Source organism: Elgaria multicarinata, chromosome 17, assembly GCF_023053635.1.
Source record: "Elgaria multicarinata webbii isolate HBS135686 ecotype San Diego chromosome 17, rElgMul1.1.pri, whole genome shotgun sequence".
Classification (NCBI taxonomy): Eukaryota; Metazoa; Chordata; class Lepidosauria; order Squamata; family Anguidae; genus Elgaria; species Elgaria multicarinata.
Genome location: NC_086187.1, coordinates 24,761,756 through 24,789,326, shown reverse-complemented (window position 1 = coordinate 24,789,326; position 27,571 = coordinate 24,761,756). Strand labels below are relative to the sequence as shown.

Genomic DNA, 27,571 nt, shown 5'->3' with positions numbered 1-27,571 from the left:
ACAGGATGGAACTTGCCATTCCAAATGCCACCTTGTACATGTCGATTGCTGCAAAATATGTAGATTAATAGCACACCTATCTCAATGATACAAGGCAGGTAGAAAAGAACAGACTCTAGTGTAACAGATGAACATGAACTGGAATTTCACTTTGCCAGTTTAACCATAGGCAAAGGCCAACTCAAACTGTTGGATTTTACATTGGCCCTGTTCAGATGACATGCTAAGCCATGGTGGTTAAGCCTTTTGAGCTGCACCATGACTTAGTGTGTCATGTGAACCATTCCTAACCACGATGGCTGCATTACCATTGTTTAAATACGCTCTCTAACCATTTGCTGCAACAGAGTTAGCGGACTAACCATGGCTTAATCTGAACAGGCCCATTATGGAAGCGTTGTAGAGTGATTAAGATCTGAACTGGGTTTGGACCAAATTCTATAACAGGTGAACCACCAAAACACCTGTGTCTATGCCCTTGCTGTTTGAACTTGATGCGCAAGCGGTGTGCCATTAAGAGAAGGGCTGCAGTGTTTTTCACAGATTGCAAAGGAGCACACTGAAGGAGGTAGCCCTAGGTACGCCAGCATAAACCATTCATGGGACCAAAGACAATGTGTGTGGTAGACACTGCAAGACTGGGGGAATCTCCTGAATTGAGGCTGTTAATCATGGCTTCAGGTAACCAGCCAAATTGTGCAACTTGGTCTCTCCATATTTCACAGCTTAATTATATGGTGCAGATGTATGCGTTTGTAAAGGACTGAGCGCAGCTGCCCCTTGCCAGCTTCTGGCAGACAAGCACCCATTTTTTTCCATTCACACTGTTGGCATCTGCATCAGACTGGAATAATTCAAAGCCAAAACAGATGCTGCGGTTGTGTTTGCTTGGCTGCCCATACTCAGAGGTTTGAGACATGAAGCATCCCATAAAACACAGACTTGGACCATCCAAAATGCACAAACAAAGCAAAAACAACTTGGCTTCACTCATTGACTGAGCCATGTCTGAGGCTGGAAGCAATGGGACATCTGCTTGCACCTAATTGAAAAACCAACACCCTACCAACTCACCTGGAAAGCTACTTTGGTTGCAACAGGTATGCACAGCATCACCACTGAGAAAACCATTGATTCTTCCTTTCTTGTGGTATACATAACACTCACCGGTGGAGTGGATTTCTTATTAAGATTGAAATGCTTGCCAACCACATGAAAGGAAGTCTTCAAAAAAACTACTGCCCTGGAGATTTCTTTTTTGAAAGGATTTCTACACTTTCAAACATTTGGTGGTAGGACTCCATAGCAACTTAGGATTTGGGCTCTTTGCTGTAACCATCCTTTACCTATTTAATGTATTCCTTCTGTTCCTGAGGCGCTTTTCTCCTTTAAGAAAAACAAAAACAAAATGGCGGACACGACGTCCTCTCCCTCTGAAGTCGCCATGCGTATAAACAGAAGGGGAGATCTCGCAATAAAAATATTGAGACATCTTCACCCCTCCGTCACGCTAGACCAGATAGGTCTAGCTAAGGCCCCAGACTGAAGTGAAGTTGAGGAGATGAGCCCTGATTCTCTGGCACAGAGTCCTGGTATTATGCAGACTGAGACTTTTTGAAAGCTGAATGAGGCTCCACTTCCAGAAGAGGACTAGCAGAAACCTCTCATAGTCACTCTTGGCATAAACCACTTGCCTCAGTGAATGCCAGAGGAGCTGGACTTGTGTTGAAATGTAGAAGAACAAAACAGCTAAAATTCACCAAATAATAGCTCTAATTCAAATGCTTATTTTGCCTCTATTTCTTATATATTTATGATAGATTAAAGCAATGTAACCAATTAAAGAGACCATATCATGCAACTGAAAGTCTAGACTTCAGTAAAGGCAGGTATACAATTCTTATCAGCTTTGATTTGATTTGTTGTGTATGTAGAACATACGCAAGGGTGTGCAATGCTCTATCTCTGCAGATTTAGGGACAGGTGATGTAATGACAATCACTTTCTTGCAGCATTTTGAACCCATTTCTTCACCTCCTCCCCAAGTTGAAGGCTGAAAATTTAAGTCCGTCACAAAAATGCATGATCCCTAAGAATGGTGGTGAGAAAGCCCAGATGCCAGAGACAGAGGGAATCCCAAGTAAGGTGTTGGCAAATCCAAGGGAGAGCCAGTGTGGTGTAGTGGCTAAGGTGTTGGACTGGGAGTCGGGAGATCTGGGTTCTAGTCCCCTCTCAGCTATGGAAACCCACTGGGTGACTTTGGGCCAGTCACAGACTCTTAGCCCAAGCTACCTCACAGGGTTGTTGTTGTGAAGATAACATGGAGAGGAGGAGGATTATGTATGCCCCCTTGGGTTCGTTGGAGGTAAAAAGGTGTGATATAAATGTAATAAATAAAATAAATAAGGGGAAAGCATCCCCATTTCTGTACTAGCTTTCAAGGGCTAAAGCATTTACCCTTGCCTACCCTAACTGGAGCATAGGATATACAGTCTTCAACATGATTTCATTTGTTTAGTACATTTCTATACTGTCCAATAGCCGAAGCTTCCTGGGCAGTTCGCATGGGATAAGTTACCACACGTGCTTTGAAACAGCATATCAAATGGTCCCAGGTTTCATCTTAATCATTGGGTTTTGCAACCCCATTTATTTATTTATTTATTAGATTTCTATACCGCCCAATAGCTGGAGCTCTCTGGGCGGTTAATATACTTTAGAGCCATAATGGGTTTTATCTTGTTATGTGCAAATTGCCTTAAACACAACAGATAAGAAACAAAATGTATTGAAATGAAGTTGTTTCCCCTTTAGCGTTGCCAGAAAAACAGAAAAGTATGTATGATCGGTATATTTAGAGCCAGTACTTTACTGCTGGAATTACTACTAGAATAGCCCAGTGGTTATAGAATCTTAGTAGTTTGGCATTAAATCCAATGTAATTAGCACTAGAAAATTCAATTACAGTTCAGATCTACTGTTATAGAGGCAATTTCTGGAGATCAGGAAAATTACTTCTGTCCACTTGCATAAATAGCTGGCTAGGCTAAAGCATTTTTATCAAATAGATCACCACCAATATTCGCTTATGCCTCTAAGATTGCCAAACATGCTAACAGTGAATGGGCTGTTCCCCTTTATCCTCTCTACTTTGTGTGGTACATTAGGCTGAGAGAGTGTGACTAGCCCATAGTCATTCACTCAGATGGCATTTGTAGAGTGGGCATTTGAACCTGGTCCAAGCCTAACACTAACCACTTACATCCATACTAGTTCTTAAGAAACTAGCTAGATTTTCTCTCCTCTCTAATGGCAACCTTGGTCCTAGTTGGCTATCTGTGTGGCAGCAGCAGCGTTGCAGAGTCAATATGTTAAAATGGGGTGAAGTTCCACCCACTGCTACGTTAGTTTCAGAAACAGAGAACTAAAATAGTCTCTATGGACTTTTCTCACCTAAATGCTTATGGAATAAATCCTATATGTGATATAATTTTAACAAAAACCTATAAAATTCTGAATCTTGGAATCAGAATCATGCAGATTAAATGGTCTCTTCTCTCATCTTGACTTACAATGTATCCTATAGGCAGAATTTATGTTTGCTTAGTGAATAAATACAGACCTGTTTTATTAGTCAGGGAAGGCTCTCAAAATCCTTCTCAATTAAACACAACTACAAAACAGCACAGAGAACTAGAGTTTCACCATATATACAGGCTCTGCCTTCTACCTATCTCCACAATCTTGTCCATATATTTTTATTTCGCTTTGCGGAATTTTGACTAAGCATATTTTAGATTGTGACACATTTAAATATTTAATAGCACCAATTCATTTTAAGGTTCCTATCTCCAGCAACATCTGCACCAGATTTAGTGTCTTGGCTTACCCAAAGTTATTGAATGCCACATTTCATCTATTTTCTCATGATAATCCCTGCCCAAAAGTATTTCAATTCTATTTTATTCACTTTATATTAAACTCTGCAATGCAGTTCGAACCATTTCTGCAATTCCATGACATTCCAATTGTATGAATCATTTGTATATAATGCTCAATAACATTCCTGATAGGAAAGTTTCTTTACTATAAATTCCTGTTCTCTGTACGTTCTGGAGAACTTTTCAGAATCTTGAGTAAGTCCTATTCCCACCCACCCCCTGGATGTTGGACAGGGTCCAATCCCTCTGGAGAGGATCTTTTGCAGTTGGACTCTACCTCCCATCCAGAGGAAGGAATTAAACCCAAGGTTCCAGAATGCCCTCCAGAAGATACAGGACAATGTCTATTTATAGCCTCTGGTGTAGGGTGGTTTTTACCTTATCTCTAATTAGTGGAATATAATTTCTGGTTCCCATTTGTTTCAATCCATGAGACAGAGGGTTACTGGCTCTTTCATCTTTTCCTCAATAAACCTTCTTAGAACATCTGAGGGCAAACTCAGTCCTGGCTGAGAGAACAACATTTAGCTTATTTTTCATTTTTGTGAGTTGTACATAAAAGCGTGGGAATGCAGAAAAATGGCTCAACAAAGATCGGTTTTGTCCAGTTCTGTTTCTCGCTCACTTCCCTCCTCCTGTGTTCAGCACAGGCTACGATCCGACCTCTCATATAAACCACATAGGCTTTCCATTCAATTGCTTCAGTTGGAATAGATACAATGCTCAGCACAACTCTCTTCCATGACGGCTTGAATTCGTCTTCTGCATACTGGTAACACCTGGCACATCACAGCAGACCTCCAAGGGGTCCAGTATTGGATTCACTGGGGTAGATGAAAACAACTCCTGAACTACTTGGAAAACTCAGCCAACTACTCCAGGAAGCAGCAAACTAAGCCTTCTTTGCCACCTTCACCACCACACAGTAGGTGCAATTCTATGCTCTTATGTGTGCTCTACCTTCATGATGAGACTTACAATACTTACGTTCCAGCTATCTCCTGACCTGTTTCCTTGCCTGGAGCTCCCCAAGTAAACCAGGAAGCCAGATGACTTCTTTCTTTCTTTCTTTCTTTCTAAGATCTATCTGCACTCAATACATTTTACTGAAGTCAGCCAAATGTCAATACTTGCAATTGAAACATTCCTTGCAGACCCATTTTGGACCAGCAGTTTTGACTGCATTTCAGACTCCTGAAATGTTTAGTTACCTTATGCAGACATCTCCGTTATAAGTCTGTCACCCTTTTGTAACATTTTGTGACACCAGTTATTCACAGTGTCCAAGTAGACTGGTACAGAGAACTTGACAGCCGGATCAGAAAACACCAATGGACAGACATGCCTTGACAGCTATCTGCTCAGCTTCATTGGACTCGAGGCTTAGACTGATCCATGAAATTCAGAGGTTTAGGGTTTTACTGGACACTCCTCAGGCTGTACTGGGGGATGGGGACTTATTGGCAGACCACTCTGTTGGTGCTTCCATGGGGAAGAAGGGTCCCTGATACATATGATGTGTCACGTTGCTCTGTGTCCCACCCCTCAGGTGTGAGGTTTGTGTCCTCCTTAATCATGTTGTGAAACTTTTTGCTTGGTTGATGTGCATGTATTATTGACTAATATCCCCACACTGCAGGTCTATTGGATGGTCACCAGAATCGACTCTTTTGGGACCTTTTGGTGGCCAAAAAACTTATATCACAGTACTGGAAGAAGTGGCAACCCCACCCCCCCCCTCAAGAAATCAGGACTAGACCTGACAGCACTTTGTGTCTGGTTGTACCTTCTATCCTAAACTCCAGTGCATAGACACATATTTAAGTATATGGTTAGCCTATACAGAAATGTTAGAATGAGAATTGTACTGATCAGTTTGAATCGGAATGTTTATGTATAAACCCCCTTGTGAGCTCCTATATCGAATGCATGATTACACTCCCCAGTCTAGTCATACAACTTATCCTTCCCAATCATTGCCTGAACCAGTCCCCCGCCTCAGCGCTATCTCCTTTTTATTTTAATACTATTCTTGTTCTATTTTGCTGTAGTAATATGATGCATGTAACAACAAAAATCAATACAAGCATACACACACATACACCTAAAAACTTCATTTACATGTGTAGTAGTGGCGTTTATGCACACAGGAGGATAAATGGAGGATTCCTGTATCCTATTTATAAATTATTAAAATACATAGCACATTTACAATTGCTCATTATAAAAGATCTACACTTATTTCTCAACATTTTTTACTTGTTCTTTTAGTGCTTAGCAATAACACTTAAGCTTATCCTATAGGATTGTTTCTAAAGTTCTTTTTTCAACCACATTTTTGGCATAACCTTCCATTTAAAGTTAAGTGTTTAATGCAAAACATGGTCCATCCACTTAGCAACATTTTCAGTTTCCCCCTGCCTCACCAGATATAGGAGAAATCACCTTCAGCCACCAGAGTTTCTTCAACACTTGTAACTGTTCTAATTGCACATCTTCTAGTTTCATCTTTCATTTCATCTTAACACCATACGTTGGCCCCTTCATTGCAGGTGAATTGTTTTTGAAGTAGGACATATTTGAAAGTTATCGAGTCAATCAGCAATTGAGTCAATCAGCAGTTCTTTCTGCATCTTTCTGCACTGTCACCAAATCAGAATTTGTTCAGCTTTCAGCACCTCATCAATGGCTCACTTGAGCACTTCTTATTTCAAAATGTAATATGCTGTATTACTGAAACATGTGTGTCGTAAGGTCAATAAAAATTGACCACTCTCTTATTTAACCAAACGGCTCATTTATCAAGAGGGGGCAAACCAACAGATAGGACCATGAACACAGCTATGTTAAACAAAAGTATTTAAGGACCTGTGATCTAACAACCAAACTATAGTAACTAATTCCAGACTAGGGGGGGGAAACTCATCTAAATCCTGCCTTTCCTCTTCAAAGTGGAGGATGTGTACATGGAACTGACCTATTCAAATGAACAATGCAATAATAAGACGTGACATATTGCAAATTTTAACTGATTTTTCAGCCAAAAGATCCAAGATGAAGGAACAGCTCTGGGCTGCAGCAGCAGCCAGCTCTGCATTTCAATTTGTTCAGCCATTTTCTCCCTTACATTCACATTCAGAATGAACTCATCACGCAATCTCTTATCGTAAATCTATCTATACTATGTCGGTCCTCAGTAAATGCTGTAAAAGAAACACAATTTTAAAAAACATATGAAACATTATTTTAATGTTCCTTTGCTGCCTTACTGACCAGTTTATGAAAAGGGATCCATATTCTCAGAAGATGCTAGAGCAAAGCTTTTCAATACGATACATGGATCCGCTCTATGTGAAGGAAATACTGTTTAAAGGCTCCTTGGGGTGTTCAACATAACTGTTTTAAAGCTGAAGAGCAGCAAGGGAACTCAAAGGGGAAAAGAAGCCACAGATTAAAAAGAGAGAGACCAGAAATTAGAGGAATGTGTGCCTCCTTGTGGAGGGCCTGATGACTTTTGTACAGAAATTGAGAAGACTGGCACTGCATCCTAGTCAAGATACATACAGCAAGGTGGTCAAAAGTGCACTACAGCTCCTCTGGCAACCAGCCAAGACTCCAGTGGAGGCCCATCACACCATGAAAGCTCCACAGAAAAGCTTTCAATGAACTTGTAATGGCCCTTAAAGCCTCCATTTTTCACTCAGGCATAGGATGTTAGGAGAGAGCACAAGAAACAGCTGGTGTTCTGAGTGGGGCATACTCATGCACCAAAACCCAAGATGCATTCCTAAGGATATGGATGGAGGTGTCATGGAAGAGGACCCCGAGCCGTCATTCACTGAGAATCCCAACCCCTTGTCCTCAGAAAAAGAAGCTCCAGAGTAAATGGGAAAGGAATCAGACATGGAAAGCCGTCACAAAGCTTCCTTTTCCCGGGGGAGCCGTTCTTTAGAAAGACCCGAGGATTCAGCTCCTCTGCATCTAGAGGAGACTGCATTATCGTTCTCAAACTCTGAGACTCGGGCCATGTGAATGCTTGCATGCCACTGCCACTCCCACGCTGTTGCAGCATAAGACTGCTGTAACAGGGCAGCCCCCTTTAAGAGCCAAAGACTCAGTCTTTACAATGGTGGGACCAACTGGCCTGCCAACGGCGACTACATTCTTATTTAAGGCTCAGTCTTGCTCTGCCCCTTTTAAGAGCAATAGACAGGCAAGTCTTTCAGCCCCAGCACCAATTGGAGCTTTCCATGGTACTGTTCTATTCCCATTCTTAAAAACCTGACCTTGCTGGGGGGAAAACAGTCCATAGGGGAAACCTGCAACTCAGGCTTCAACAGCATCTAAAAGATGCTAAGTCCTCACCATAATAGAAGCAGAATAGAACAGTATGTAGAACAAAATAACAACAACAACAATATAATAAGGCAAATAAATATTATTGGTGTTATATCCTCCTCACTGTTTGCTTGTCTATACATTTTACACTGGAAGCTTTCAAAGGAGGAATTTATGTTGCATTTAAATTTTCAAACACCACAAATATTGATGTGCTACACCAATTATTATTAATGAAATGCAAAGAGTCTTCAGATGCAGATGCTGTGCAACTAATTGCCAACTGTTTCCTTTCCCTTTCTTCCTTTCTGTTGCATCTTATCTTCTCAACTCTACATCAGCATCAGGCACCCCAAAAAAGGAGCTATTCTAGTTTTGGTACTTGGCCACAGACTCACTTGTAGAACTTTAGGCAAGTCAACAATAAGCTAGATGTGATGCTAAATACCTTCTTCCTAGACCCCATTGAACAAGAGAGATCTGCAATTCAGAACAAGGAAATGCCAGGTCGAACAGCAAAGATTAAAGAGCTAACACTGATTGAATGACCAAAACATCATGAAAAACTCCATTCCCGCTGCTACAGTGGGATCTGTGATGGAGATTTGTGTCTGAGTCTACACTGAGTGCAGAGAAGGGATGAATTAATTTAAAAGAATTTTTGGCTCCTATAAGACAGGGAAATGCATAAGCAGTGGGGAACCGAAGTGAATGAATGGCTGATCTGAATTGCTAAGCTAGAAACATGCCATCTGTATTTGAAAGAAAATATCAGAAAGGTGACATTAGAAGATGCTATGCTTTTAAAGTAGTGCTTGACTGACCTATAATTTTTTAAAAAAGAAGAAAGCATTTAACTGATTCACACACAATGAAGAAAAAAGTTAACCAACTATTCAAAATACAAAAAATAAATGAAAACCAAACTACATTAACATAAAAGGTCAACATTCTATCTATTCATGTGAAATCTTTTTTTAGTTACTGTTTTGTGGCTACCCTGGCTCTTGTATTTGTGTGTGTGTGTGTGTGTTGTTGTTGTCGTCGTATGTTAGTTCTTGTGTTCTGTTTTTGTCCGGTTTGTTCTTCCATCCTTCATTAATTTGTGTATGTTTCTTTGTTTTTTAATCACATTAAAATGCTTTTAAAAGTTCAAAATGTTTATTAAAATCCTGCAATAAATAATTTATTAGTAGTATTATTTATTTATATAGCACCATCTATTTTCCTCATTATTGTTATTATTATTATTTATTACATTTATATACCGCCCAATAGCCGAAGCTCTCTGGGAAGTTTACAAAGGTTAAAAACAGTGAACATTAAAAACAAATATACAAAATTTAAAACCATAAAAAGCATAAGTACAAACAAACAAACCAGACAATATCTATTTAAAACAACTATTCTGGGGTCAGTTAAAAAACTCAGCATATGCTGTTAAATGCCGGGGAGAAGAGAAAAGCCTTGACCTGGCGCCGAAAAGATTAACAATGTTGGAGCCAGGCGAGCCTCGTCGGGGCTCTCTCTTTATTTGTATATAATCAGTAAGTCTATATACACCAGTTGCTGAGGAACATGGGTGGGAGGGTGCTGTTGCACCATGTCCTGTTTGTTCATCCCTGGCCGATGGCTGGTTGGCCACTGGGTGAACAGAGTGCAGGACTAGATGGACCGTTGGTTTGATTCAGCGGGGCTCTTACGTACTTAGATATCCATGGTTTGTTTGTGTGAATATAAAACATGGGACAAAAGTAGGTACAACTATGCTTTGCATTGGAACTTCACTAGATAGAGAACAGTCTGCAGGCTCTGGGCATCTTAGACCTGTTCTTAATACACTGTGACAAACTACTCCAAAACTACCTACTGGTCTTAGTAGTTGGGAACATGTAAACCACATGCAACAGGGTCCTAACCATAACCTTTTTTTGGCATGCCCAATAAATGTTGCCAACATCGACCACACAAAACAGGCTACTGCTGTGACCAAAGCAACTGAGATCTTAATTCAAGGCACTTGTTTTGGTATTCTGGGTAATTTGGGAGATATCTGTTCCAAGGCCAGGTCTCTACAGTATACATCATGCTTGCTGGAGATTATGACAGTTGGGGAAGGCTGCACTATACAATTCCCTTTCAGGACAACGATCAGAAGGCAAGGGAATAGCTACTACTACATCTTTAACTAGAGCAACTTCTGCTGAAAAAGTGATATGCAACTTTTTGAACTACTCATCAGTATACATTTGCATAGTCCTCAACCAATAGATGTTGGTTTTGTAATTTTGATTTCTCATTCTTTGAATCAACTATACTATGAGCTACAAAAAGCCAATGAACAATCACACTTGGAGGAAACATATTTGCCCACAGGTAGCAAGATGATCCAGCTTCATTTCTATTGTCTAGGCATGGTCTTGTCCCACCTGAGATTAAGTTCTACTCTATAGAGAACATTTATAACAAACGAAGAATTTCAAGAACAATAGCTAAAATGGACCCCTATGAGTCTATTTTCTGCTTGATTTTAAGATTATATTCTCTGTCATGAATACTCAAACATGCAAGACATACTCCAAAAGAACAGAACAACCAAGTAGCTTTAATTATAAAATTACTCAGCATCACAGCTCAGACATTGTTCAATAGCCTAGGTACTTTTCAGCTGTCCCTTTCAAGCAACTGATAATTTAAAAGTCTCAGAGCGAGGCAAAAAGCTGCTGGATACCGGAGCCAACAATGGAAGAATTTGTTATACTAGCTCCTTGGTTTGAAGTGCTAAAAGAAGAGTGCCATTATAGGACCATAGGAAGTTTCCTTATACCAAGTCTGACTACTTTCATTTACCTCGGTGTTGTCTACACTGACTGGCAGCAGCTCTCCACCCACCCCATCTCACCTGCATTGAGACCCTGAAGTTCTAGCCAGTCTTGCAAACATATTGCCAAAAATCGTACCAATTATGGGGTCTCGAAGGTAGGATATTTAAAATACGATCTGTTCCAAGCTCTAAAGGAAGAAACGTCAAGCTGAAAAACAATTTGGCATTTTAATGAACAAAAGCAAAGCCAGAGCAGATGCTGTACCAAAGCCAGAACCTGTCAGGACTTGATTGCCTGAATCATGTTGATATCCTGAGATAGGAATGCAAAGAGGCCTCTCACGTGAGCCTGGGCCAGACATGCATGAGAAGCTACAAATTCAGTATATAATGGAGGTAGTAGAGAAGGAAGCAGAAGCAGACTGTGTTCAACAAGGAAGAGTATACAAACTCTTCCTTGTGTCATTTTGTATTGTATCAATTCTCACTTGAGTTATGTATTTGCACTATTTAAAAAGCTCAAACTCACTGCTTTGAGAAGGATAGGGTCAGGATATCCTGTATCAAAGCTTGGATTGTTTGGCTTGGAGAAGAGGAGGCTGAGGGGAGACATGATAGAGGTGTACAAAATTATGCATGGTGTGGAGAATGCGGATAGGGAGACATTTTTCTCCCTCTCAAAATACTAGAACCCAGGGTCATCCCATGAAGCTGATTGGTGGGAGATCCAGGACAAATAAAAGGAAGCACTTCTTCACACAGTGCATAGTTAAGCTATGGAACTCACTACCACAAGATGTAGTGATGGCCACCAATTTGGATGGCTTTAAAAGGGGGTTGGATAAATTCCTGGAGGCAAAGGCTATCCATGGTTACTAGCCCTGATGGTTGGGTGCTATCTCCAGTATTCAAGGCAGTAAGCCTGTGTGCACCAGTTGCTGGGGAACATGGGTGGGAGGGTGCTGTTGCACAGTGTCCTGCCTTGTTCATCCCTGGCCGATGGCTGGTTGGCCAATGTGTGTGAACAGAGTGCTGGACCAGATGGACCCTTGGTCTGATCCAGCATCAGGGCACTTCTGATGTTCTTATGTTCAAAGAACCACTGTAAAACCTTATTTGAAAACCTGAGATTTGGTTGCCCCCTTAGTCTATCTCCCAACAGGTTGGAAAGGTTTCTATTTTTTTCTTCTTCTCCTGTCCTCAAATGAAGAGGGACACTTGTTAAATATTCAGCATTTTCTCCATAACCGTTTCTCTAGGCTAATATTACTTCGTTCTGTTTACATTTCCTCATAGGATTTCTTTTCTAGAGCTTTTGTCACATTTGCAGCCAACTGATTTATCTACATGTTTATCCTTCAGGATATAAAAAGTAGCCATTTCAGTGACTAGCGAGAGCCAACTCCAAGTGTACAGCTCTGCAATGGACAGGCACTTCCGTTCCTCAGCTTTTTATGTTCAGCTACATTAAAACTGGTTTAAATGCAATAAACTTTCTAACGTTTACTGCTACAAAATATGAGGGGGGCAATAAAGTTGGCTGAGCCTATGCTAAGAGAGTCTTAAACATTCCCTCTGCTTCTTTCCTGTGGTCACATACAATAAGCTGGATGGATTGCGAAATGAAAGGGAATTTGGGGCAATTTAAAAGTCAAACTACAATTTCAATACTGCCTCTGAACTGCATTTCAGGGGACAGAAAACACAGACATCAATTCCATTGTTTCCATACTTATTGATGCTTACATTCTGAAAAGTATTTATAAAACAGTGGTCTCAAATGTTCATAATTCCTTTATAAATTGCCCTCAGCTATGTCTTTTCTCAGTGTCAGCTAGTTTTCTAGGCTGTCCACAGCCTAGCCATATCTTCTTTCTAGCTCCCCTGTTTTGTAATCTCTGTCTTTCCTCTGTGCTTGCATCCTTACACGCAACCTCTTTTCTTTCTTTCACACTTCATGAAAAGAAAACTGATAAATGATTATACTGCCAAATTGCGTGCATCATTTCTGCTGCTACTATCCAAACCATTCTGTTAGACTGAAGAAAAAGCCTAGTCTTAAGTGGAACACGCTGCCCTTTGGGTTTTTGAGATGATGACCAATCCTTCTCCCCAATTTTGCTACATATATCTCCCTAGGTCAGAAAAGGGCAAGTCTGCTCACACATCTTTCTCATCACAGTTGAGAAAGATATAGACCCATGATGTGCTTTAAATATTCACAAAGGAGTAAGACTGTGAAAGAGTCGTCCAGCATCAAGCCAACAATTTGCAGAAGGGCAAACAGCAAGTAAATTATCATAGAATCATAGAATCATAGACTAGCAGAGTTGGAAGGGGCCTACAAGGCCATCGAGTCCAACCCCCTGCTCAATGCAGGAATCCACCCTAAAGCATCCCTGACAGAGGGTTGTCCAGCTGCCTCTTGAATGCCTCTAGTGTGGGAGAGGCCACAACCTCCCTAGGTAACTGATTCCATTGTCGTACTGCTCTAACAGTCAGGAAGTTTTTCCTGATGTCCAGCTGGAATCTGGCTTCCTTTAACTTGAGCCCGTTATTCCGTGTCCTGCACTCTGGGAGGATCGAGAAGAGATCCTGGCGCTCCTCTGTGTGACAGCCTTTTAAGTATCTGAAGAGTGCTCTCATGTCTCCCCTCAATCTTCTCTTCTCCAGGCTAAACATGCCCAGTTCTTTCAATATCACCATGTTGTATTGTTTATTCATTTCAAGACAAGTGTGATGGTCAATAATTCCCTAAGCCCTAAAAGGAACAGGAGGGGGAGAGATACTGTGCTAAGAGTGTCAGCCATGATCCAAAGACATCATTTATCTATGTACAATGAAACAGCATGTGCAGCTGTCAGTGTTTAGTTTAGCCACTGCGACTCCTAAGCCAGACAAGGGAAGCTATGCTTAATGATGAATATGTGACTGCCCCAACACTTTCATCACGTATGTATAAAGTGCTTCAGTTAATGCAGCACATGCCTGGAGCAATTGTCTGTACCTCCAAAGTGAAGCCAAGCAGTCCCGGGCACAATGAAATGAGGAAGTCACGTGGAGGCCAATGCAACTTAATACACAAAAAGCACAGATAAAGGAAAGTATCAACCTATGCAATGAAACTCTAACCATCTATTGTGACCTCAGGTAGCAACACTTATGGATCCAAGCACTTGCTTCATCTGCATACATACTGGAACATGAAAGAATACAATGGTCACAGAGGTTTGGCTTATCTGATGTTGGAAGGATTAAAGAGATACTCAAGCCAGACTGTAGCTTTCTGTAAGCTTATCTGTAAAAATGAAGCAATGAAATGTTACTGCCAGTGGTACAGTGCGACCAGAACTCATAGAGTCAAAGCGCCAGGACTTGTTGGTTAGCAGAAATGCTGATGTCATCTACCATCCTTTTCAGATTGGGTTAGTGTGTGTTGCCTGAACACAGCCAGGGTGCCTTATTTTCTTGAAAAAGCCACCTTGAAAACCTATGGTTTATTGTTGGGTTGTGCATGCTTAACAAGCCACCCTTTCAGACAACACGATAATCCACCCTGGCTGCAAAAGGCCGGAGTGGGGGACCGGGGGGGGGGGGAAGCCTCAAGGAAAACAAAAACCAATGTTTCACAACCAAATACAGTACATAACAGCTTAGATATTATGCAGTATAGATACACAATAAATAAATAAATAATAACATGTGAAATAGAGAAACATTTTGTTTATATATTTAGTTATTTTCCCATATAACTGTATAATATGAACCACAGATTGCACCGGATGTTCCCTCACATGCACAGGCCAAAAAAAGACACATTTGGGTTTGATTTTAAAATAAATATTTTAAAAGCCTTGGCTAGGCAACGAAAGCCCTCTCTAAAGTTTATTTCACCAACAGGGATTTGATTCTTCTCTTGTCTCAATAAAAGATTGTGCTTTGTATTGTACCCATTTCCACGTCCTTTAACAATAAAACTTATATAAAATACCTTATAAATATGTAAATAAGTTTTAAATATTTACACAGGAAATGTGTGAGAACACAGCAAATAAGTAAAATATTAATGGGGTGGAGTTCTGTTTTGCTGGAATGCTACTCCGAGCTCCAATGATACATGAGGTCAGTGAACTCTAACCAGTCATCCAGCTAAAATAGTCTTGAAATGCCAGGTCCCAGAACAATATGGGGGGGGGGGGGGAATGACATTTTTTCTGACACAGATGCCATGTGTATTTACAATCTTGAATTTACATATGCTCCAACTGCCTCTATGTAATTTAAAAAAATTCTTGGCTGGGCAACTGTTTATTATTATTATTATTATTATTATTATTATTATTATTATTATAGCACCATCAATGTACATGGTGCTGTACATAGTAAAAGAATAAAACAGCAACACCCTGCCACATAGGCTTACAGTCTAATAAAATCAGAATAAAACAGTAAGAGAGGGAAGAGAACTCACCAAATAGGCACAGGGAACAATAAAACGAACAGTGTGAAAGTAAGAACAAATTCAAGTTCTAAAAGCTGTAGAAAAAAAGAAAAGTTTTCCACTGAGCTTTAAAATCAGTAATTGAAGGGCAGGCTGATATGGGTATGCATGCACAGGCAATATTGTTCTTCAGGTTACAGCAGTATTACAAGCGAGAAGGATCTTGGAATGGTTGTAGATAACAAGCTGAATATGAGCCAACAGTGTGATGTGGCTGCAAAAAAAGCAAATGCTATTTTGGGTTGCATTAAAAGAAGTATAGCTTCCAAATCACATGAGGTACTGGTTCCTCTCTATACGGCACCGGTTAGGCCTCCTCTTGAGAATTGTGTCCAGTTCTGGGCACCACACTTCAAGAAGGATGCAGAGAAGATGGAGGGAGATCAGAGGAGGGCAATGAGGATGATCAGGGGTCTGGAAACTAAGGCCTTATGAGGACAGACTGAAAGAACTGGGCCTGTTTAGCCTGGAGAAGAGAAGACGGAGGGGAGACATGATAGCACTCCTCAAATACTTGAAAGGTTGTCACACAGAGGAGGGCCAGGATCTCTTCTCAATCCTCCCACAGTGCAGGTCACAGAATAATGGGCTCAAGTTACAGGAAGCCAGATTCCAGCTGGACATCAAGAAAAACCTCCTGACTGTTAGAGCAGTACAACAATGGAACCAATGACCCAGGGAGGTCATGGGCTCTCCCACATGAGAGGCCTTCAAGAGGCAGCTGGACAAGCATCTGTCAGGGATGCTTTGAGGTGGATTCCTGCATTGAGCAGGGGGTTGGACTTGATGGCCTTATAGGCCCCTTCCAACTCTACTATTCTATGATTCAGCACTTCCCTATACACATGCCTTAAATAGATAAATGTATGGCAATCCAAAACACGCCTTACTTTCCAGGAAAGAGTCCCTTCACATGAATGTTAAGTTTATGCAAAAGAATGTATGACTAGCTCAATCCAAAACAGCCTGGTAAAAGGAGTGAGCATAAAATAGCATATGAAGCCACCATGATGCTCACCTGGGATGACAATGAACAAAACGCACCTTTGAAGGACTCTGAGGGAGTGGTTGCCACAGTGTGGGAGGCCTGAGCGTGGGAAGGAACATTGCCAGAGCATCAGAACCACGACAGAGACCCCTGCCCAATACCACAGATAAATAGAGCCCACATTGTACAAGCTACTATTTGACGGAATCTAATAAAAAAAAAAAACACCACCTAAATCATCTCATCTAACCCCAGGCTCCACAGTTAAACAGAGTTAACTCAGCAGCTGCTTCAGATCTGTGTTGTGTTCTGCTGGAGGATGTTTTAAAGCAGTGGTGAAAGCTGGCTTCTGAGAGCTCCCCAGGACGTGCTCTCCTAGGCTGGCGTACTCACATGAAGATATTCACCAGCTTTTAGCTTCTTCCCTTTCATTTGTAACGTTTTTTATCTAATTGGCTTCAGAATTTATAATCCCAGTGACAGCATTCTGGTTGTGCGGCACGGGTTTTTTTTTAAAAAAAATAGAGTGGGGGAGGAGGAATAGGAAGGAAGCACGCGAAGGCTGAAGGCACCATCTTCTGTCAGGAAGACATAACTGCAGCAGAAGACGGACTTTCAAGTGCACCTGCTCCTTTTTTCATCCTTATATACTAAGGAAGGGAATACAGAGCTTTCAGGAAACTCTTTTCTGCCCGAAAAAGTAGCACAGGCACCTGACAAGTTTTCTGCACAGTCAAGGAAAAATTAGTTGAGAGTTCAAGTGCAACCAAAACAGCCAGACTTTGAAAAGAGTAGATTAAGCAAAGAAAAAATGCAATTAAAGCAGCAAAAAATTTACATTTCAACATCAGCACTGTACAATAAGAAGGTTTGTCAGGCATCCACTTAGTTGACACATGTTCATATCTGTCAGCATTTACATGATAAATCCCAATTTTCAGCCATTGTTGATCAAACCAAACAAGATTTGGTATGCAACTTTTCAGGCCCAGATGCTGAAATAAATTATGCACATTAGTCATTTACGTTTCAGAGCAGCAGAGCGCTCTTTTTTTCCCTTTTTTTTTTTTTTTTTTTTTGTGCAACTTACGACAATTTGGATTTTTTGCCACGCACAGCTAAAAACAAGACTTCTTCCTAATGAAACTTCTCAGACAATGGATCCTTTATAACAAGTTAGGAAAACATTTTTGATGAGAAATGTTATCCACACTTGACTCAGTACCACAGTATGACTCATTACTGGGCTGCCTTAAGAGGGTTTTACCACTGGCTTGAAAGGGTTTTACTGCCACCTTGAGAGGGTTTTACCCATAAAGTAACAATAAGTGTAACATGGGTAAAAAGCAACGCTACATGCATGCAACGAAACACACACACAACAAATACATAAATGCAACAAGGATGTAATAACAATAAGGGTGCAGCCTTATCAGTTCTGCACTTCGTGCTCATCAGAGGCTTACGATTACCCAAATACCGAGCAGGAGGCATGGTGGTGGTGATCCTCCCACTCTGCATTTTCGCTAGACAGACATTTCTGCCCGTCTAGCTGGGGCGCTTTGGAAAGGGAGGAGGATGCAGTGTTCAGAGGAGGGCAACCAGAATGATCAGGGATCTGGAAACAAATCCCTATGAAGAGAGACTGAAAGAACTGGGCATGTTTAGCCTGGAGAAGAGAAGACGGAGGGGAGACATGATAGCACTCTTCAAATACTTGAAAGGTTGTCACACAGAGGGGGGCCAGGATCTCTTCTCAGTCATCCCAGAGTGCAGGACACGGAATAACGGGCTCAAGTGACAGGAAGCCAGATTCCGGCTGGACATCAGGAAAAACTTCCTGACTGTTAGAGCAGTACGACAATGGAACCAGTTACCTAGGGAGGTGGTGGGCTCTCCCACACTAGATGCCTTCAAGAGGCAGCTGGACAACTATCTGTCAGGGATGCTTTAGGGGGGATTCCTGCATTGAGAGGGGGGTTGGACTCGATGGCCTTGTAGGCCCCTTCCAATTCTACTATTCTATGATTCTATGAAAGGAGGCTGGGAAGGCTTCAGGATAGCTCTTATCCCAGCCTCTCCAGTTCCCTCCCCTCCCGCCCATTTTGCAACCTCTGAGAGGCAGCCGGTGGGGTTCTGTCTGTGCCAGCATCAAGGGGGAGGGGGACGCAGATTCCTGCCTTTGAGGTCAAAGCATTGTCTCCGACCTTGGAAATCGGGAGTCTAAACTGCCCTACGGTTCCCCCAGACACTGTTTAGGGGGCCACATGATTACTCCCTGCATGTTCTTAAAACAAAGGTGGCAAAAGCGAGACCACATCACGCCAGTCCTTCTACAACTTTATTGGCTGCCAGGCCAGGTCCAGGCCTGATTCAAAGTGCTTGTACTGACATTCAAAGCCCTAAACGGCTTGGAGCCAGGTTATTTGAAGGAACGCCTACTCCCATATGTGCCTGCCCAGACCTTAAGATCATCCACAGGGGCCCTTCTCCGTGAGCCCCTGCCAAAGGAAGTGAGGCAGGTGGCTACTAGGAGGAGGGCCTTCTCTGCTGTGGCATCTCGGCTGTGGAATGAGCTCCCCAGAGAGGTTCACCTGGCGCCTACACTGTACTCCTTTCATCACCAGCTGAAGACTTTTTTATTTTCTCCATATTTTAACACCTAATTTAACTTAAAATTAAACTTTGCTGTTTTAATTCTGTATTTTAACCTATATCAATTTCTGCTGTGTGGTTTTATCTTGGTTGTGCTTTTCATACTGTATTTTGTATTTGTGTTTTTAGACTGCTGGTTGTTTATTAAGCGTTTTATGTTTCTGATTTTTGTGAACCGCCCAGAGAGCTTCGGCTATTGGGCGGTATAAAAATGTAATAAATAAATGGAATTTTCAACACCCCTGACCTGCAATGTGCAGGCCAAGCTATAGCAAACGGTGAGGCCCACAGCCTGCTGCAGTGCAGTTTGCTTCCCAACGCAACTGACTGGTGGCAAAGCCACACTAAAGCACAGAAGGGGAGCATGCAGGCGGTAACGACCCCTCCGATATTATGACTTGTGACACACTTGTCAGAAAGATTGTCCATACCATCAGGTGACACATATCCGTTAGAAATTCATTCAGCAAATGCTTTGGATAGGAAATTGGCTAAATAACTGATTAGCTAAAGTCTGTAAAGTTTATGCACCAAAACCACAACATGCTTTTTTTGAGACACTATTTTAAAGCCTCGTGTGGCGCAGAGCGGTAAAGCAGCAGTTTCTGCAGCTGAAACTCTCCCCACGGCCTGAGTTCGATCCCAGCGGAAGCTGGTTTCAGGCAGCCGGCTTGGGTCGACTCAGCCTTCCATCCTCCCGAGGTCGGTAAAATGAGTTCCCAGCTAGCTTGGGGAAAGGTGATAATGGCCGGGGAAGGCAACGGCAAACCACCCCGCTATAAGGCCTGCTAAGAAAACGTCAACGAAAGCTGGCGTCCCTCCAAGAGTCAGTAATGACTCAGTGCTTGCACGAGAGGTTCCTTTCCTTCCTTTTCCTTATTTTAAAGATACAATAATATTTTATAGTCTGCTCTTTAAATGGATGGGTGGCTTCATGGTGGTTATCAAAACACACTTGCATTTACTTCTACAAAGCAACTAACCTTGCAACATATTGCTCTCCCCACACCTTATTCTGAAGTCATTATTGCCTGCTTAAATTACACTTTACCCTGAAAGCACTGAAGAGAAAATGATATATCATTTTCAGTACAGTCAGTATTGCTACAACTACAGTTCTCAGGCAGCGTTCATTGCAGGCAGGAGATACAGTACTGGGCTTGACGGACCAATGGTTGAGTTCAGTATAAACTTCATAGTACAAACTTCAGCTTCATAGAAGTTAATGTGAATGTAAGTCATGAACATGTGTGTTCTAGTTATAGTTATCCACAGAGCTTGCTTGAACAAATTTTAAGAAATTAACATTTAAATTCTGGGCTAAAATGTTTGATTTCATTTACAAATATACAGTTACAAGCAAAATTATTCAACCCCCATTGCAAATCGGGTTTATTGTCAAAATTTACAGACTTTCAGCTGTTTGCAATGAACAAATCAAGCAGAAGCAATTGAAATAGCTCAACACAACGAATGCTTCAAGTGGTTTCCCCAAATTCAACTGAAAATGCAACTTCTAATGACTTCTCCAGTCTCAAAATTATTCAACCCCCTGAATAAAATCCCTCACAACAGCACACATACTGTACAATATGTAAAACATGTGTTGTCTCAAGCACACCTGATGCAACTAATCAAGGGCTTCATTAGTTGCACCAGGTCTGCTTGAGGAACACATGAAATACCTGAACTGGCCATGGGTTTGTTGAGTGTCACATTTGACTGCATGTTAGAAATATGGCTAAGTCAAAAGAAAGGTCCAAAAAGTTAAGAGAAGAGATCATCGCCCTTCACAAACGAGGAACATAAGTTGCATTTTTAGTTGAATTTGGGGGAAACCACTTGAAGCACTTGTTGTGTTGAGCTATTTCAATTGCTTCTGTTTGATCTGTTCATTGCAAACAGCTGAAAGTCTGTAAAATTTGACAATAAACCTGATTTGCAATAGGGGTTGAATAATTTTGCTTGTAACTGTTATGTCCATCAGAAATATTCAGATATATTGCTTTTATTTTTAATTTTATTTATATTAATGCTTATTTAAGCATCCACAAGACACAGAGAGTCTCACCAACATAGCATTGCTACAGTGGATAGAAGAGATCAGACAAAATAATAACGAACTAAGGACACGATCCGATGCATTAAGTTCATACAACGACAGGGTTAGTTTGCCTACTGGGCCAGAGGGATGTTCAATGGTCTGCTAACAGCACACAGAGTAGGAATGATGGACAGGTTCATGGAGGGGTGATGAGAAGGAGGAGGCCTAGAAGAAGGTGGAGTGGATTTAGAAGTAGACAAAAGAAGAGGCTACACATCTGGCAAGGTTACCCAAATGCCTTTGACTGCCCCTTTATTCGCTGAGGCAGAGAAGCAGTTAGACAGCAATACAATACCCCAAATTATGGGTCTAATTTGCAACTCATCTAAACCTTCTCTGCAACTTTAAAAGAAAGCTCACTGTCATGTTAAGGTTAGGAAACTGCACTTTCCAAAGCTTCTAGACAAAGCTTCGTAGCAGGCTTCACATTTAGCAGCTCATTTACACTGTGCCTTTCCCTCTCTTTCTTACTTCTTTTCCTCCCCTACCCGCCCCCCTTTTTTAAAAATACTGTCATCTGCTATATATGGTATAGACAAATTGTATGTGGGCTGATTTTTATGTCACCACCTGAGAGTTAATAATAGTTAGTCTAATAACAGCAATTGGCTGTTCAACAGGTCAATGAAAGGCAATGGAGAGTTAAGTGTAAAGAAGGATGGGAGAAGAACTGTCATTTCATCCGAAACTATATATGTTAAGCCAGTGAATTTTGTGCTTAGGACAGCAAGGAACTTCTAGCAGCCTCTTAAGCAGAAGGCTTTCCCACTCAACTGTGCCAATACAGCTCAGTGCTCCATTATTACACTCCTGGCCAGCTTTCTAAGGAAAGGCTGTCAGGCATGCCAAGTTAAATGTTCACTTTTAAACACAGCCAAATAAAGAACAACAGGATGACAGCATCTGACTCACGTATTCTGAAGAACAACAAGTCAAGCACCAGCACCAGCACTTTCAGTAATATTTCCATAGCAAACTGTAAATAAACTGGAGTAGGTAAGTTCATTACCCACCATCAACCTTCATTTGGGACTACATCAATGTTCGAAGCTTTGGGAATATCAGAGATGTCACAGGAACTGGGATTTCATGAGGATGAGTAGAGATAATGCGACAGCTGTCCAGGTTACAATACACCTGACACAGAGTCTACCACTATCCAAGATGAAACCTCCTCATTTACCACTTTATTATGTTGAATCCAGCAGTGGTATCTAACAAGCTGCCAACTGACTCAGGAGAATGCACCACAGCCACAATCCTGCCCTGCACAGAGTCCATCTTATAATATTGCAGGAAAACATTGATGCATAGTATGTTATTCAGGAAAGCCTGTCTGCCTGCCATTACTCATCTTCTCAAGAGGAGCCGTAGGATTCCTTGAAACCACTGTCCGACAGGGGGGGAAAAGAATAAGCTTCCATGAGTGTCAGAAGCTCTACACTTTACTAAAACCATGTGCTTATTCAAGAAGATCAGATTGCATCCTCAAGTGTTTACACAAAGAATTGACATGCTGAGCTTTTACCAAAGCACTCAACTACCAAGTAGAGCTGCAGCTATTCTGCACATATTAAAAGGATATTTTTGCCCAGCTACCTTAGTCGGTGGCGCTTGTACCAACCTATAGCAATGGACATAAATACAGAAGGCTTCTGAACAGCAACGAAGTGGAGACAAGACAGATAATGATCTTTAAAACTGCAGGCCGTCCAAAATCCTACAGGTGAGCTAAACTAAAAATTCAAAACACACAAATCACTTCTACTTTATAGACAGAGGTTCACAATTTTTGGTTGACCTTACTAGCCAAGGCAAACACTGTGGTCGCCAAGTTCCATCCCTCTGGTTGGATAGAGGCAAGTGCCTCCGGCTAACAGCAAAAATATCCCTACTAACCTGTTCTGGAAGAAAGGTAGGTGGAAAGCATTCTGGCGTCAGCTGATGCTCAGCAGTAACCTTAATGTCAAGTAGTGGCTGAAAGGCTTCCCCTTTTCACAACAGAAAGGCCAGGAGGGACAGTGTCCCCTCCTACACACACACACACACACACACACATACACGCTTTTTGCTTCTTTTTTTTGCTCTGGAACGGTTAGGGGTGGCAGGGAGAGTTTTGGCCCTATATATCCCAGGCTCTGTGCCTTAGCCATGCAGATGCCAAATAATCCCCAGTCTTCCTCCCAACTTTGAAACTTGGGAGGGAGCAGGGATCACCACACAACTGCCCCTCAACGATTTCACTAGTGAGGCCTACCTGGTGGCAACACTGTCGTGTTTCAGCCACAGGTTAAGACCATCCTCTACTGGGATTTCTTATTGTTGATCAATCAACAATAAGAAATCCCGGTCCTGGGATTTCTTATTGTTGATTGTTATTAAGTGTGTGTGTGTATGTTTATATGTTGCATGTAAATAGTTTTGATATTATGTTGAAATATTTTATTTTTAAGGTCTTTGTAAACTACCAAGAAAGCTTTGGTTATTGGGCAGTATAGAAATGTAATGAATATGAATGAATGAATGATACAAAAATTGAACTGATACAAAAATCATTGCCATGTTCTCTAAGTGTGCAAAACCATTTCTAGAAGCACACTAGCCAACACGGCTGAAGTTGGTGGAGGGACATGGCACTTCACAAGCCCAACACTGATCCTTGCTCTGATGCCAATGCTAAGCAGAATTCTCCCAAGGTGGAGGAACATGGATGTGTGAGTGTGACTAAAAGATATTAGAACATCTTTACACATCCCTGAAAGTGTGTGCACTGGCTCACATAAATAATAAGGTTCGGTTAAATTGTAAAAAGCCAGGAGCCACAAGATGAAGCTCAACCTAAGGCAAGTTCAACAGACGCAAGCTCCACGCGTAGTTAAGTCTGCTCTCCTGCTTTACAAGCAAGGATGTGATCTTGTGTAGCAAATTGCTCCCTTGTGCCAGCTTTACCGTGCCTGGTTTGTCATCTAAAGCCATTCACTGATGCTCCTCAAGTAAATTAGCAGTTAGATGCTCTGAAAGGAAGAAACTGGGGACTGTTTTGTCAGCCGGTAGGGGTGGTTACTGGAATGGAAGGTATCTTTAATAGCCTTATTAGCCTATAGTTACACACACAAACACAGAAATATATATCTGTACATTTAAGTACAGATATATGAACACCATAGAGGAGAGTTGCTGAACTCTGCTAACTCCTACACTATTCAATAAGCCCCGATGGAAAGGTTTCCCAAATCAGATCACCTGACCCTCTGAAAGCTGTAAGGGGCAGTTGGATGGTGGAGGTTTTGGCAGGTGCCTACTTCTTCCACTACAACATGAACTGACAAAACACGCAGGCAGTGGCAGGTGTTAACGAGATTAGGCAGGAGTCAGATGAGAGGGCTTATCTATTAACAGCAAAGGAGCCCAAAGGTTCTAAGAGCAGGGGGAGTTTCTAAGAGGAATTGAGCTCATATGTCCATTCAGTGGCACATTAACAATGCATAATATAAAGAGGGAGAGGCCATAGCTTAGAGGTAGAGCATATGCTTTCCATGTAGAAGGGCCCACATTCAATCCCTGGGTTCTCCAGGTAGGTCAACAATACTGGGCTAGATGGACCAAAGGTCTGACTCAATATAAGGCAACTTCAAGGTGTTGGTTTTGACCTATAAAGCCTTAAACGGCTTGGGATCACAATACCTGATGGAACGCCTCTCCCGACATGAACCTACCCGCTCACTGCGCTCAACATCTAAGGTCCTCCTCCAAGTGCCTACTCCGAGGGAAGCTTGAAGGATGACAACAAGGGAGAGGGCCTTTTCAGTGATGGCCCCCCAATTATGGAATGATCTCCCTGACGAGGCTCGCCTGGAGCCAACACTGTTATCTTTTCGATGCCAGGTTAAGACCTTTCTCTTCTCCCAGGCAGTTAACAACATGTGCTGAGTTTCTTTCTTTCTAACTGACCCCAGAATAGCTATTTTTACAAGGGTACTGTTGTTTTTATGCTTTTTATGTTTTTAAACTTTGTATATCTGTTTTTAATGTATACTGTTTTTAACTTTTGTAAACTGCCCAGACAGCTTCGGCTATGGGGCGGTATATAAATGCAATAAATAAATAAATAAATAAATAAATTTCCTGTCACTGAAAAATAGGTCATCAGATCTCTCTGGGACCACATGATGACATTTGCTGTTAAGGAACACAGGAAACTCTCCTGGGAATCTGAAAATAACGGAAGAGTTAAGACACTTAAGACAGAGTTAAATATTACAGAAGAAAGGAGAACTTGGCACTTGGAAACTAAACTAATTAGAGTGACTTGGAAGACCTGCAAGTTTTAATTTGAAAGACTTTTACCATCAGTTCAAAACGTAATTTTGAACTTTTTCCTTCTCTCTCTCTCCTTACATTAAATTGGTATACTATGTACAGCATGAATGAACACTTGTAAAAAGCTGTTTTCTAAACAAAAAAAGTGTTCCCGACAATTAATACATTAAACAAGAACATTTTCTCTGACAGATCATGAGTTTCATCCTGAACAAGCAACAAAAGAATCAATAAATTGCTCCTGAATGTGCTCCCCACTCAAGACTCCCAATACCAACCAGGGAGTAGAGGTTGATCTTGACTGCATCAGGGAATTTTACACTTTGGCTAACAATTTTAACAACTGGCTAGGCAGTTTCAATTGCTCTCGTTTAAGGTACACTCTAAGCTTTTACTGCCCAGCTTGAATTTGCTTGTCACTACTGAGAGGTTACAGAATGAAGGAGGTGATCATCCAGAATTGATGAAAGACCCTCAGGAGGTAAAGGAGATGATGCAACCAAAGACTCAGGAACAATCCCCCCTTCCTATTGCTGCAAAGGATTTTTTTCCTGGTTTTGTAATGACAGTACAGTGACATTCAAAACCCAATTTTCTAGAACCACAAATACCCCACTCCCATTTTGGGGATTTAACGGAAATGTCTTTAGCTATGAAGCTGGATAATATAGCTCATTTATTTATCCAAAGAACCTATACCTGCATCTCTTTCCCATGGCTAACAACAGATTAAAATAAAGTTCTACTCCTGCCTAAAATGTAGCAAACTCCATAAACACTGCTGTAGAAATGCAAGTTTGAACCTTCCTAAACTCAAAAGCAGCTAACACCACAGTCAGTTCCACTATAGTTTTGTACTGATTTCAAAGTAAAATAGTAAAAATAAAGCAGGTGGTCAACAACATGCTTTCCAGAATACAAGACTGGTAATGTAAGCTAGCTCCCCTTATTCATGACACATCTCTAGCTTGTATGCTACTGTCGAGACCTGCAAGCCATGAACCAGAACAGGGCACATACATGCACACAGAGAAATACACAAGACCTTTTGACTATGGTCAGGTGCACAACACTATTTTCCATCGCAACATCTTTTCCGTTGCCACACAGCCGCTGTACTTATGTATCTCGACCTTGTGAATAATTCAAAACATGTTTATACTGCATAGCCAAGTTTAGAAGTATTGGCCTTTGGTCTTTTCCAAAATACTGCCAGTACTCACAAATACAGAATGCCAAATGACTTTTTTCAGTGTCAACTCACAATGGCAAACTGATGGTATTGTCACATCTCTCCCTCCCTCACACACACAAACTTCAATACACCTGGGGCCAGAATTTATGCAATTTCCTAAACTCAAGCACAACAAAAGCCCTGTTAAAATACACCCAGTTTCTTGACAGCCTACCTGCTTGAGATGGCAGAGTTCTGTTCTTTCAGAATTAGCTCCCGTTGCTGCAGGGCAATGACATGCCTGGAGAAATCATCAGGGCTCCTAAACAATTGGAAGACACACAACTCACAGTTAAAGACGCTTGGATATGTTCAAGGTTAAAAGCAACAGTGTTTCACATCACAGGAAGATACAGCTAAACACCAAGACTGCTATAACTTAAGAACATAGGAAGTGCCATGACCAAATGAAAAGTTACTAGAGTATGAATCACAGCAGCTAGACTATTCCTCTCCAGACAGGATCGTAGCTGGGATGGCAGTCAAAGCTGGTAACAGGCACTCCGAGCCACAGACACCAATTGAGACTGTAATCTAAGAGCTATGCACCTAGTCTTTCAGGTGGAATGCAACTCCCTCTAGAACAGGTTGAATCCCACTCATGTGGTCTGAGGGACTACACACTGGCAGTGCCTCTATCTCGCTTGGATTGAGTTTTTGATTTGT

General features: G+C 41.5%; 1 protein-coding gene across 1 annotated transcript in view; it reads right to left on the bottom strand.

Annotated features, from left to right (window-relative positions):
- Nucleotides 1–27,571, bottom strand: part of MAD1L1 (mitotic arrest deficient 1 like 1) — a 466,163-nt gene that overhangs the window by 395,630 nt on the left and 42,962 nt on the right. The window contains exon 10 of the mRNA XM_063143631.1: nucleotides 27,081–27,167. Coding sequence (XP_062999701.1) covers nucleotides 27,081–27,167 — 87 coding nt within the window. The remainder of the gene's footprint in view (nucleotides 1–27,080; nucleotides 27,168–27,571) is intronic.